Source organism: Equus caballus, chromosome 5 (genome assembly GCF_041296265.1).
Source record: "Equus caballus isolate H_3958 breed thoroughbred chromosome 5, TB-T2T, whole genome shotgun sequence".
NCBI lineage: Eukaryota > Metazoa > Chordata > Mammalia > Perissodactyla > Equidae > Equus > Equus caballus.
Genome location: NC_091688.1, coordinates 8,077,129 through 8,090,709, shown reverse-complemented (window position 1 = coordinate 8,090,709; position 13,581 = coordinate 8,077,129). Strand labels below are relative to the sequence as shown.

At 38.3% G+C, this 13,581-nt stretch overlaps 1 protein-coding gene across 31 annotated transcripts in view; it reads right to left on the bottom strand.

The window, feature by feature from the left end:
• DNM3 (dynamin 3) overlaps nt 1-13,581 on the bottom strand; it is a 567,669-nt gene that overhangs the window by 296,667 nt on the left and 257,421 nt on the right. For 18 of the 31 annotated variants that reach the window (XR_011438995.1, XR_011438997.1, XR_011438996.1 and 15 more), the window contains exons 13-14: nt 4,813-4,864; nt 3,952-3,981 (exon numbers count right to left, since the gene is read on the bottom strand). Coding sequence is in view for 26 of the 31 variants with exons in the window: in XM_070267681.1 (XP_070123782.1) it covers nt 3,952-3,981; nt 4,813-4,864 (82 nt within the window). In the remaining 5 variants the exon portion in view is untranslated. The remainder of the gene's footprint in view (nt 1-3,951; nt 3,982-4,812; nt 4,865-13,581) is intronic. The other 13 variants (XR_011438998.1, XM_070267682.1, XM_070267675.1 and 10 more) reach the window with 1 other exon arrangement.

Here is a 13,581-nt window from a genome sequence, read left to right as displayed (position 1 = left end):
ATTCATACTACATTATACAAGCCTTTATTTCAACCTCTCTCTCTTCAAAACTTTAACTCACAAGCTCTCTTGACATTGCCTCCCTGGAAAAACCCCAACTCAGAATATCAATTTCACTGCTTTCTCTGCTTTCTCAGCTTTATGTTACCTTCCAGCTGTAGGTAGAAGAGCAATTCACAAGACCAAGAGGACTGGTACTACCTCAGGTTGTCCCCAACACTGCACAGGACCTTCTACCAGTCCACCTATTTGACAATTTCTCCAATGTTTCTCGAGCTCTCAGAAACATCTAATGCTATTTGACCTTTCCCTCACTGAAATATTCTCTTCCTTTGGCTCTCATTCTACTACTCTCCAAGTTTTCCTACCTCTCTTATCATTTCTTAGACTCCTTTTTAGTCCCTCATTATGCCCCTTCATCCTTTAAGTCCCATATTTCCTTCTATGCTCTAATCCTTTGGAGGCAATCTCATTTACTCCCATGGCTTCAACTACCATGTATACACTGACAACTATAAAACTTATATCTCCAGTCTAGACAAATCTTGAACCTCAAAACCTACTGATGTCTCCAATAGGCACATAAAAATGTACTTGAAACAAAAATCACCACTTTCTTCTCTCATCTCCCTTGAAATCTGCTCCTCCTCCATCTGCACTTCCTTTGTCAGTGGATCCCCTTAAGCCACAGCCTAGGAGAATGACTTAGCCCCCCAACTTCACAAATATTTATAGCTCTTTCCACTCTCTAAATATGTCATGAATCTGTCCCTTCTCCTACTATCGACATTTGCATTTTCTTACCTTAATTACTTCAAAAACATCTTCACCAATTCCCATATCACTAGTTTTACTCCTCCAAATCATCCCATATGGCTGAAACCTAGATATTTCCAACATACAAATCAGAAGATATCTCTTCCCTATTGGAAATCCTTCAGTGGCTCCCTACTACTTTTGGAATAAATAGTTCTCTGTCTCTCCTGAACGCTAGACACTTTTATCCAATTTCCCACTGGACTTTTTTACTCCAGTCTTCCACAGTGACTCATACCCTTTCTGACTCAGAAGCCAAACCTGAGATTCTCATATATTTCTTTTTCCATGAAGAGCACCCCCATCTCATCTGTGCCTAAATCAGATATGTGGACAGCACTGCTGATGATCCCCAGCCCTCTCACCAACATCCTGTTCATCACAAAACCTTTAGATCCTTCCTATTTAGTATCTCCTAAATTCTCCTCAAATCCAGCTCAGATGGCCTAGCCCAGATCACTATAATCTCTTGTTGGCAACAACCTCCTAACTAGTCTCCTTTTTCTAATCTTATCCTCCCTTCAAAATCTTTCTTCACACTATAGGCAGAATGATCTTTCTAAAATGTTATGGTCACTGTGATTAAAACCTTACAATGATACTCCACTGCTTACAGCATCGCAAAAAATAGCCTTAATGGAGCTTAGGTCCTAGCGAAGGAAGATAAAAAATAAGACATAACAAGATGATGGATAATGGCAAGACACTGGGGAGAGAAGGTGACTTTAGATCTGAAGGATCAGAAGGAGCCAGCCTTGAAAAAGGAGGCAGACTCCAATTTGCTTACTTACCATCACTCCCACTGGGTGGTGAGCTCCCTGAAAGCAGGACCCATTATTTATTCATCATTCTGTTCTAAACATCTACCACAGTTTTGGGCACTCCTAGGTTTTGAATACACTTTTGATGAGTGAAGGGATGAATAAAATTTAAGTTTAAGTTTAAATTTTTGCACAGGGCAACTTGAGGCTAATTGTGTAGTTACATTTTTTCACACATCTGTTGACATCAACTTATGGAACTTCTAAGCAGACAAATTTTCAGGCAGACAAAAATAATGGGATTTAGACTTTAAAGAGGAGTTTAGCTTTCCTTAAATCCTTCTAAAACATTTCAGGACAGATTCTGCACAGCAATCTCTTACAACCAGGAGCTCTAAGAGGATATCAGAATAAATGAACCACTTGCTGAGATAGCACAGGGTATTTCAACCCCACCAACCATAACAGCCAGCATCAGTTAGCAGGCTGGGCTCCAAGGCTCCCTGGCTTTGAGCTTCCTCATAGACAAAAACTGTTTTCATACAAAGCCAACCTCAGATATTCAGATTCATAAAGAAAATAGTTTCAAGTCATTATGGTTCATTTCTGCTAAGCAGGAAAAAACAATAACGGATTCTTTAAAATACATTATATTGTATTTAATTATTGGATTTGATTCTTGAAAATAAAATATCTGGGTTCATAACACCTTACAAACAAACAAATTTGGCAGCAAAGCCTGACCTGATGTGAAAATATATCTCTCAGTTAATCATCCTGATGTGACTATTCATTTGTTTCACTGTAGAAAGAGAATGTGTTTAATTACAGGGTGCTGCCTCTGACCGCACGGCAATATTGGGTAATATATGATATATGCAATGTATTGTTCTCTGAAATAAAAAAAGTTCTGACCTTCAAGGCACATCTGGCCCCAAGGATTTTGGATGGGAGATCTGTATTCTATTATAACATTCACCCAATTCTATTATCTTGAATTATAAAACTTCCCATGTGGGCTTTGAAGTACTCAGCAAAAATAAAGTCATAGAAACACAATTAGTATGATTTTAGCATTTGGAAGTAATATAATCGAAAACTGTTCCTTTCAGATCTGATTTAAAGTATGCATTTATGCCACTAATGATTGCTTTTCTATTAAGTTAATACTTCTATGAACTAGAGATGCTTCTGAGCAGGAGTGAAGTTTTAGCGATAAATTCTTTACCCCTTACCCAGCCTTAACCTGGGCATTGAAATCTTCGGAATAATTTGCCACAGCTTCTAATTTTCCCAAGTATTTCATTGATCTCATTTTATAACTTTTATAATTTTCTTATACTTTATATTTTTTTCTCCTTAAAGTTTCAAGAAACAGCACCTACCTGCTGAGAACAAGATTTCTACTCTTCACAGGGCACATATCCAGTACCCAGCTGCCAAACTCATAGGGATAGTATTTCTGATTCTCACAATCACCCTGCAGAGATATTTTCTATTCTTCTCATCACACAATTGAGCAAATGGGGTTTAATTTGTCCAAGCCCACATGGTTACTAAGTGACAGAGCTGAATTTGAACCCAGGAACGTCTAGCTCCAAAGTTTGTTTCTTCCAAAATGTCATGAGGCAAACAATTGACCCATGCCTTAATCTCATTCTCAACTTGTGCATAGTTGGAAGAAAGACTTTAAAGCTGCTTCATCCATGGGAGAAATGAAAGTGTAATTGTTTTTTCAAAAAATTCCTATACTAGTAATTTAACAGCATCTTTACACTTCCACAAAATGAAAAGATACAGCATCTGATTTTAAAAGAGTCAACTCTAAAGCCACATAAAATGTCAGTTGATGTAACTTTGCTCTTTAATCTTTTTTAAAAAATAAATGTGAATTTTTGGAATTGGGAAGGCTTATCAACAAATGCATCGAAATCAGATGTTTAACGTTCACCCACCTTATAGAAGCGTCATCTACATTCATTGCACATATTATCATACAAGGGGAAGAGAAAGGCTTACACCTTATAACAACATAGCATCAAAGGACAGAGTGAAGGTCATTAATGATTTTAATTTTTTTAAGGCCCATTAAAATTAGAGAAATATCAAAGCACCAGAGTGTTAAGGGTTTACTATTACAGCATTTTAGAGTTTACTAGTTCATACCTTTCAATCACAGCAAGTTATTAGCAGTGAAGGGGTGAACCCTCTCAAGAGGATTTTTATTTCAATGATAGGGTGTTACGGACAAGACAACCTAAGTTTAAAAAAATTAGTAGCAAGCGCTAGTTGAGTTAATCAGTTAAAGACAAACTGTGCCCTTGGGAAGCTAAATGAAAAAGCAACAGTAAAGCTTACAGAACTTAGCTCGTACAATTTGCCTTGAAGGCGGAAGATTGGTTCCCTGAAATAGCAAAGAATTATATGCTTTAGTTCAGAAAAAAAGTTTTTCAAATAAAGTCTGTTATTACCTCTTCCCCTTTCAAAACAATGGAAAAAATTCTAGAGCAGAGGTCTCAATTTGTTCAATAATTGTACCTCTGAATTAAAAAAAAACTATAAAATCTTCATTGTTTTGACTTGAAAAGAAATAACAATGCAAATATTCATTATCACATAAAACATAAAAGAAACAGCAAACTGTCGGAGTTAATGCAATCTCTGCAGAGCGCTATTAGTCAGAGACAGCTGGTCAGCCCAAAACACAAAACTCCAAAGATCAGATCTTCTTAGGAACTAACATCTTCATTAACCAACAGGAATTTGGTGTGGCAGAGATTAAATCCACCAACTGCCTTCTTTATGAGCTGTCCCTTCACTGTTACCAAGCTGTGCAAATGTGTGAACTAGTCAGCAGCACCAGAAAGCGCATGCAGCTACGCACCACATTTTAACCTTGAACCAACTCACAGATTCAATGTCTAGTCAAATTTAGGGGTAATGTAAGCAAGCAAAGTAGGACACAAGAAGTCAAATTTGAAAAGCAGAGCAAAGAGCAGAAAAGTTATTTAAAATAAATCAATAGGGTTAACTGCATAAAATAGCAAAAAAAAAAAAAAAAGAAAAAAGTGCAATTCACACCAAAAACTTTAAAAGCAAAAACAAAACAAAAAGCTGCATTTCCAGCAAAATTTGCACATGATTAATTTGCATTAAAAAAATAGTCAATCAAGCGATTTAGTTCAAATTCTTTGGGGCATGCATGCACTGATTTGATTCTTTGAACAATTCCTACCTGATTTCCAATTGTGTTTTTCTTGTGAACCTGACTGCTCCTCTGCTGAGCACTGAGAAAAGCAAAGGAGAGCAGCACTGAAGAAACTCATAAGATTTTTTTCTGAACAAGTAACAGATTCTAAAATATTTGCAGGCTTTAAAATTATATCAACAACTGAGGCAGAGCTAATCACAAAAAATCCAGGTCAGTTTAATTCTGGAAGCAAAACCAACCCAGTGGAACTTCTAGTACCAATTAACAATCACAAAGCAAAAATGTAATACGACAGGAAGAAAAGCTGCATTGCTGCATTAATAACAATAGGCGTCAATGAAGTATTCGTGACATTCCACAAGTATACTACAGAAGAGTTGTACTGAAAATTAACAGTTAACATGTATTGAGAATATGCCATGCTCTAAGTGCTTTGCAGATATTAGTGATTTTAATTTTAATTTTAACCCTGTGAGGTAGTTACTATTCTTCTTCTCGTTTTACAGATGAAGAGAGTGAGTCCCCAAGAAGCCAAGTGGCTTTTCCAAAGTTACTCAGCTAATAAGTGGTGGTACCAACTAGTCTGACTCCAGATCCCAAACTCTGGGATATGATCCAATCTCATTGCTTTGAATTCCACTATATTCTGACAACTCCCACAGTGCGTCTCCAGCTTGGACCTGTCTCTCCAACTCTAGACTCACATATGTTTTTGACAACTCGACATCTCCACCTGGATGTCTAATGGGAACCTCAAAGTTAATACGTCAAAATTCAACTCGTGATCCATCCATTCTTCCTCTTCTCAGTTAGTGCCAATTCCAATTTCCAACTGCCTAACCTAAATTCCTTGATTTCTCTTTCTCTTACACTCCATATCACCACAAATGCTATTGACTCTACTTCTTAAAATGTATTTAAAATTCAACATCTTTTCATCACTTCCACTGCTACCACCTTGGACCGAGCCACCGTTCTCTTACTTGCATGGTTGCGATTACTTATTCTCTGGTCTCTGCTTCCACACTTGTCCCCCTTCTGTCTAGTCTCAACACAGAAGCCACAGCGATCCTTTTACAAAGAGGATCCTGTCACTCTTCTGCTCAAAACCCTCTACTGCTACACAATACCATTCCACTCAGGTTTAAAGTCAAAGTCCCTACAGCGGTCTACAGGTCCTACTCAAGTGACCCCACCCTCTGCCTCTTTGAGCCATCTCCTCCTACTCTCCACCCTGTTCACCAGAGAGGTCCAGCCACACTGATCTCTTTTCTTTTTTTTTGGTGAGGAAGATTCGCCCTGAGCTCACATCTGTGCCAATCTTCCTCTACTTTGTCTGTGGGATGCCTCCACAGCATGGCTGATGAGTGGAGTAGGTCCACGCCCAGGATCTGAACCCGTGAACCTGGGCCACTGAAGCAGAGCATGGAACTTTAACCTCTTGGCCATGGGGCCAGCCCCTCTCTTTTCTTTGTTTCAAACCCACCAAGCATACTCCCACCTCAAAGTCTTTATGCTAGCTGTTCCCTCTGCCTAGAATTTAATTCTCTCATATATCTGCACGGCTCCTGGCATCACCCTCTTCAAGTCTGTGCTCAGTTTTATCTTTTTAGTGAGACCTACCAAGACCACCCTATTCAAAATCGCATCCTTCCCTTCTTCCAGGACTCTCACCCCCTTTATACTGTTCTATTTTTCTCTGTGGCATTTTTCACCTTCAAACACACTATATAGTTTACTGATTTTTTGTATTTATTGCCTCCATTAGAATGTAAGCTTTGTGTGAGCAGGGTTTTTGTCGATTTCATTAACTGCTATAACCCCAGTGCCTAGAAACTCTCTGGCACATAGCTGGCTTCCACAAATATCTGTTGAATGAAAAGTCCAATGATGTTGATATTATTATAACTTGAGTACAGATGGATCAGGAGCCAGATATGACCCTAATAATTTAACACCAGAGCTCACATATCTAGGCAATATGTTTCTCTATCTCTCAAAAGAATGAAGGCTTTCTTTTGGTGACTCCATGAGTAAATACCTATCGATATAAGAAAACACAACTCATTTTGGTTATTCTGGGGAGATTAGCAATAGTGAACGGTCTAACCAGTTGTTCAGTAGTTTATAGGAGCTGTTTTGGAGATCAATGGAGTAGTCGATAAATAGAGAAAAAGTAGATTGAAGTCATCAGTCAACTGTTGCAAGCGATGGGACATTATGGTTCAGTAGTGCATCAGAAACTGACACCACATTTAGAGCAGTAGTTCAAAATAGCAACCGTGATGTATTTAAGCTGCTTCCCTTCACTCAAACTCATGAAAAAACATATACTACCTTCAACTGAGGGTGGGGAAAAGCCTCACTGTATTTAATTACTAAAGATATTTTGTGTGTATTTTTGCCTTTCAATTTGCTAATTTCAGAGTTGCAACTTCTTTCTCCTTTCCTCATTTTTTGTTGTTATTTTTCAAGTTTTTAGTTAAATGCTTAATTCCCTTAATCACTATGAAATTCCTCTCTCTCCAATTATTTCTCTACTTAATCCAAATCTACATTATTCAGGTTTGGGGGTGAGGCTGTGGCTGAGGTGAAGCCTGCGTCCGGCTGTGGCCAGGGGTCTGATGCGCCCACACTGCCCTATGGCTGCCCACCACGCCCCGGGCATGCAGAGTGTCTAAAGCACTGCTCTTCCTGGGCCTTCGGATCTTCCCCATGCTTTCCTTCTCCAGGGCCCTCCAGGCATTCCTCTCTTCTAGGAAGAAATAGGAAAACTACTGTTATAACGTGATCATGCCTTCTTCATGGATATGGTCATCTCTTCCAAGCACTGTGATTGTGTTTTAAGGCTTTTTTTCAAGGGCAAATGTTTTAAAATAAATCACTGATTAGTGGTGATAACTTCAAACTATGACAGACCCGTAGGTGTTTACCCTGGAGTAGGCAAACTATTTGGGACTCTTGAATTATGCATAGGTCCCCTTAAAATCACCTAAGAGAAAAAAGGCTGAATATAAAGCAAAAGACACAGAGATCGTTGATGACTCCTTGTGCTACCTTAGTCAAAGAGTATGACCTAAATTGATCTCCGTTTCTTAGCTGTAAAGTGTCTGTCTGTGTGTGTTTGGGTATGTGTGCGCGTGTTAAAAGACAAAGAGATAGTGAGACAGAAACAGAGACAAAGGGTGGGGAACTGGACTAGCTGTTTCTTCGGTTCCTTTTAGATCCGAGAATCCTTGAGATGCAATGTTACTCTCAGAAACTTCTAAGTTACACCAGGTGAAGAGACTTTCCACTGAAAGAGTTTTCATCTACTAAATAACGCACATTTACAGTCTACTACTTGCAAGAAGATGCAGGAGGAAAAATAGCTTAATTTTATAAGCCAATCTCAAATATTAGAGTTAGAACAAATACTAAACTACCTTTACTTTCCACCTACAGGATAATGTTTTTCAGTAACTGGCTCCATAAATCCAAAGATACTGTTGTTAATGACATATTTAGGTACATGAAGTTATTCCATAAGCAACATAATACAAAATAAGCTGCCTAGTTAGAAAACATCCTTTATCATAATTCTCATGTATGCAATGATAATTGAACAGAACATATTTCAAAATACTTATTTTAAAATGTGTTCACAGGAAACCAGTAAGAAGATTTGCAAGTCAATTTGGGCCTTTAGACATATTCTTGGTGATAGGTACTTAACTGTTATCTCTGCAATATTCTAAACGTATAACATTTTAATTTGACATCAGTCAAAATTTTAGGGCACTAACTATCTGTAAGGCCCTCTGGAAGATATACACATGAATAGGGGATGGTCCTTGTAATCAGAAGCTTACAATGTATCTAGTGCAGGTGAGACACATAAACAGAACATAAATAATAAAGAAAGAATAAGCTCTATAAGAATAAATATGTGAGGACATAATAGAAAGCCTCCAAAAAACTGCTTCTGTTTCAAATGTGGGATATAATTTTACCCCATATCTGATCATGTGTGCGTATTTGTTGTTAATCATATAAATTCCTATTACACAAATCACTGTGGAAGGCCTTGCCAGAACACTAAAACACGTAAAACCAAATTAGGCTTATTAGTTTAATGCTCTGAGACATAATGATTTTTAAAGTATATAACAAGAGGCTTACATTTTTGTAAAAATAAGAGCACATTGGAAGACATTCAAAGGAAAAGAACACATGTTACTTCTTAACTCAAATTTTTTTTTGCATATTCGTTTCCATCCTTGCCCATGTGCATACACAATAAAAGATTCAAATAACAGAAGTGTGTGTGAAGGGGGTGTGTGACCATTTACCGCATAAATCCTACGCATAGTAATTGCTCTAAATGTTCAAAGAAAGATCATTTTGGTCTGATGTTATTTGAGATTTTCACAGAAAACTTGAAGAAAGGTAAAATTTTAATGGAGGAAGACAACCAACTGCATTCTGAGAGAACGGAGTAGTATTAGCAAAGCCGGGAGGTAGAAAGACGGGGCACGTAGGGAAGTTGGGGAAAGTAAAACTATTAAGGCAAAATTATATAATTACAGACCCAGGTATGTAAATAACCTTAAAAACCAAAGTTTTTAGTATAATAACTATATGTTGAGGCCAATTATGGAGAATTTGGCCATTACGCTGAAGGCAGCAGAAAGTATTCAAAGCTTCCGAGCCAGCAAATAGCACGTTCAAAGCAGTGTTTCAGTAAAAATTACCTCCCTGAAGTGGGCAGTACTGACTCTGAAGCAGGGAACACAGGAAGCAGCTCAGACCCCCTCCCTTTGACGCCTGGAGCTCCGCCTAGCCTTCAAAGTCCAATCAAGCACCATTTCTGGATTATGCCTTCTTAGAAACCTCCAGTTACCTCTCCTTTCCATGACCTCCCGAAGCTCTTAATCTGTACCCATATTCTACAAACAGGATTGTGTGATGCCAGGTCTCTAACTCCCCTCCAAAAATGTCTGTGCCTTGATGGCTGATGGTGTGTTGCATTAATCTTGGTATCTCTACCTCTCTCACCACTGACACTACTTAGCACAATATTTATGGTAGGTTCTTAAGAAATATTTATGGAATCGTATTTTGATGCCAGGGTTATTTATAACCAGATTACTAATGTTTACCTGCAATAAAAAATTAAATAATTTGAAGAAGTGTGTCATAGACATAAGCTGTGGCAAAGTATGGTACACTTAAGTATCCAAAAGTGGCCAGTCTGGCTGGAGCATAGAGTTGGGGGGTGGGGTACAGAGGAACAGTGACAATAGAAGAGGCTGAAAACGGAAGCAGAAGACAGATCCTACAGGACCTGGGAAACCATATTAATGAGTTTAGATTTTATTCTGAAAGTAAGTGGGAATCCCAGGGGGAATGAGAAAGTACATGACAAGAGGCAAGGAGACTGTTGGAGTAAGCCAAGCAAGAGAGGACTAACTTTAGTATCAGCAATAATGATGGGAAGAAACAGACAAACCCAAAAATGATCAGAGGCTAAAGAGCTCCAAAATAAGACTGAGAAGGAGTGTTTAGAGCAGAAAGAGGAATGCCAAGAAACAGTGGAGAGTTATTAATGCCAAAGGACAGCTTTTTTTCAACCAGGAGAGGTAATCATGATGCAAATGAAGAACTCAGAATTGTCCACTAGATTAACTATTTTGTCCTGGCCAAAGGAGTCTAAACAGAGTGGTGTGGTAGAAACAAAACTGCAGTGGGTCGAAAAGTGAAAGGGAAGTGAGAAAGAGGGAAGAGGAGTACAGATTCTAAGTCAACCCAAAGAGGGCTCAAATGGACCAAAGAAATGGCGAGTCCCCCAGAGATGCAGATTCCATGGCAGACATCAGGGTGTGCCTCGACCTCTACCACTGCGCTCAGTTTGTAAAGGAGATTTGGAATTAAAAGAAACTTCAGTGGTAACCATGATGGAAACCACTATAAACCAGCAGATTGCTCCGGGTCCTTCGTTAGTGGGCCCTACCTTACTGACAGCTTGGTGTGACCTACAGTGGTGGCCACTAGACGAGAACAAGGAGGCACCTCTGTTAGCTGCTGTTCTCTTCTAGTGGCCACCACTGTAGGTCACACCAAGCTGTCAGTAAGGTAGGGTCCACTAACGAAGGACCCGGAGCAATCTGCTGGTTTATAGAGTAAACCATACTCTAAAGCTGTGCTGTCCAATACAGTAGCTGGTGGCCAGATGTAGCCATTTAAATTATAATTTTAATTAATTAAAGTTTAATTTAATTTAAAAATTCATTTCCTCTGTTTCACTAGCCACATTTTAGTTACTCAATAGCCACATATAGCTAGTGGCTACTGTATTGGTCAGCATAGATCATAAAATATTTCCATCATCTCAGAAAGTTCTTTTGGACAGCACTGCTCTGAAGTAAAGAAGCTCTCTTAGAGTGTTCCTTTATATCATCCCAAGAAGATAATGAACATTTGCTGAGTCCCAAGAGTGCAACTTATCACATGTCGGCCTGACTCCATTCAATCAGATCAAAGCCAAGGGGGGAAGAAAACTACACAATGTCAATTCCCCCAGCAGGATCGTCAGTGAAGTCTCAGGCTAAATATTACGCAAGAAAGCCTGACAGAATTCGGAGGTCTATAAAAGAAGGATGATGCATCTCCCAAGACTCATTTTGAGGAGGAAGATGAAGTTCAAAATAACTGAACTGAGACTGAAAGGGAAAAATGGGAGTCCACTTATTTTTAAAATGGTGCTTGGAACATTGGATTGTCTAACTTATTTGAGTAGGTGATACTAATGGTGTCCTTGAAGGTCGCTCAGCACTGTATTTGTGCCTGACAACTGCCCAGTAAGCAACCAAGCACTTAATTCCTAAATTTGCATGAGTTCAAAGACAGATTTTGTCATAATCGAATACCTAAGTTTTGATTGCACAAGAAAGATAACATTCTCATGTGAGAATAGGAACTAGAAACACTATTATAATACAATATGATTATGTATTAGGGGAAAATAAAAGAAGAATGTAAAGGCAAAGTCCAAGATTGCTCTGCAATTTGGTGCCAAGGTTCACATATACTGCCTTTAGTAAAATGGCAACAGAGGCATTCCAGAGGATCAGGAAGGAGATATAATGAATGCTACAAACCATAGAATTTTCATGGTGCTCATATAACAAGGACTGAAATCTGCACAGTGTAGCATTTCAACTGTGAGAAAACAGGTGTTGAGACCTACTCAGCAGACTGAAAAACAGACCTCGGTCTACTGCTTGAGGCATAGACATTTTACTCCAAGGGTCCGGATCTGGAGTCCATCTTTCTCTTAAACCACCATACTGCATAACTCTTAGTAACTCAGAAGCAAAATTGTGCCCATGGAACAAACAGAGAAGAGCACAAGAATCTGAAAGTTCACATCCCAAGGCACTCAGCTAACAAGCTTGCCTTGCTGTTCACACAGGAAGATTACTGAGAAAGAGGGGAACTGAATGGAGGAAGAACTGGACTAGCTCTTATTTTCTTAAGTAACAAAAACTAGTTATATTGTGTAAAAAAATAGAATGTAGGGTGTTGTTTTTTCAAGAGGGAAGAATGAAAAATTAAAATCTTAAGTCATGAGGGAAGTTGACGTTTTCCTCTGGAATACTGGACTTGTAGGTTGGGAAACTATTATAGTTGAAAGATCAGGCTTTTAGAAGTCAGGAAATTCCAAAGCAAGCCTACAGCAGTGATTTCTTGGACATATTACACATGGTACATATTTTACGGTCCATGTTTAACAAATAGCTGGGAGACAAAAAGAAAAGTTCCACATAGTCAACATGGCAGAATAAATTCTACAGGAGAAAGAAGAATTTTGAGATGTTCTGAAAACTACTCTGAGACTTAGGATATTTCATTAATCTAATTTTAGCATTTTTTTTTATTTTTAGAACAAAAATCATCCCAGTTGAAAAAAACTACATGTGTAAAATACTATGTACATCACCATCCTATAAATCTGAGAGGCGGTCCCCTGCTTTTGGCAAGTCTCTAAAAATCTCAAGAAACAAATGCTTATTTTCCTCAACTTCAGACCTTAGTTTTCTATCCTTGGAACTTAAAAATACTTACATAATTGTCTTCAAAAATGGCTTGACTTTTCTTCCTTGATGGAAACAGCATTCCTGCCAACTTTAAAATTTATAGCTACAACCATATTTTTTTACTTTTAAAAGCATAAAAAATACCATAACCCCTCACAGTGATTTTGAAATGAACATTTCTTCATCTTCATAATTATCCCATGTCACAGTGAAATGTATTCCAACTCAGCATACAAATGGAAAGAACATTTACCTCTGCGTCTCAGCGTAAAATATTACATTTGGAGATAATATCAGCAACTAAAAAATATCCCAGTGGCAGTCATACTCCAGTCATTATGAATTTCATAACAAATAGTGCAGCCAGTAATCAAACTCTTGTATGTGTGTGTCTGTGTGTGTGTATGAGTGTGTATGAATGGCACTTTCTCACTTTTACAACTACACTCAGTTTTCAAAAGCATTTTCACATGACTTCATTAATTTGATCTTCTGACAATCCTGAAAGGTATACAAGACAGGGATTATTTATTAGTCCATGTGACAGGGCAGTAAATTGAGATACAGACAGGCCAAGTGACTCGCCAAAAGCCAAAGCTCATCAGCGGCAAACTCTGGAGAAATAATGCAGACTCTGACTCTCAGACCAGTCCTTTAGAAGAAAGTGTAGGTGTGCGGCTTAAATTAGATTAGAAACAAGCAAAGTTGCTGAGTT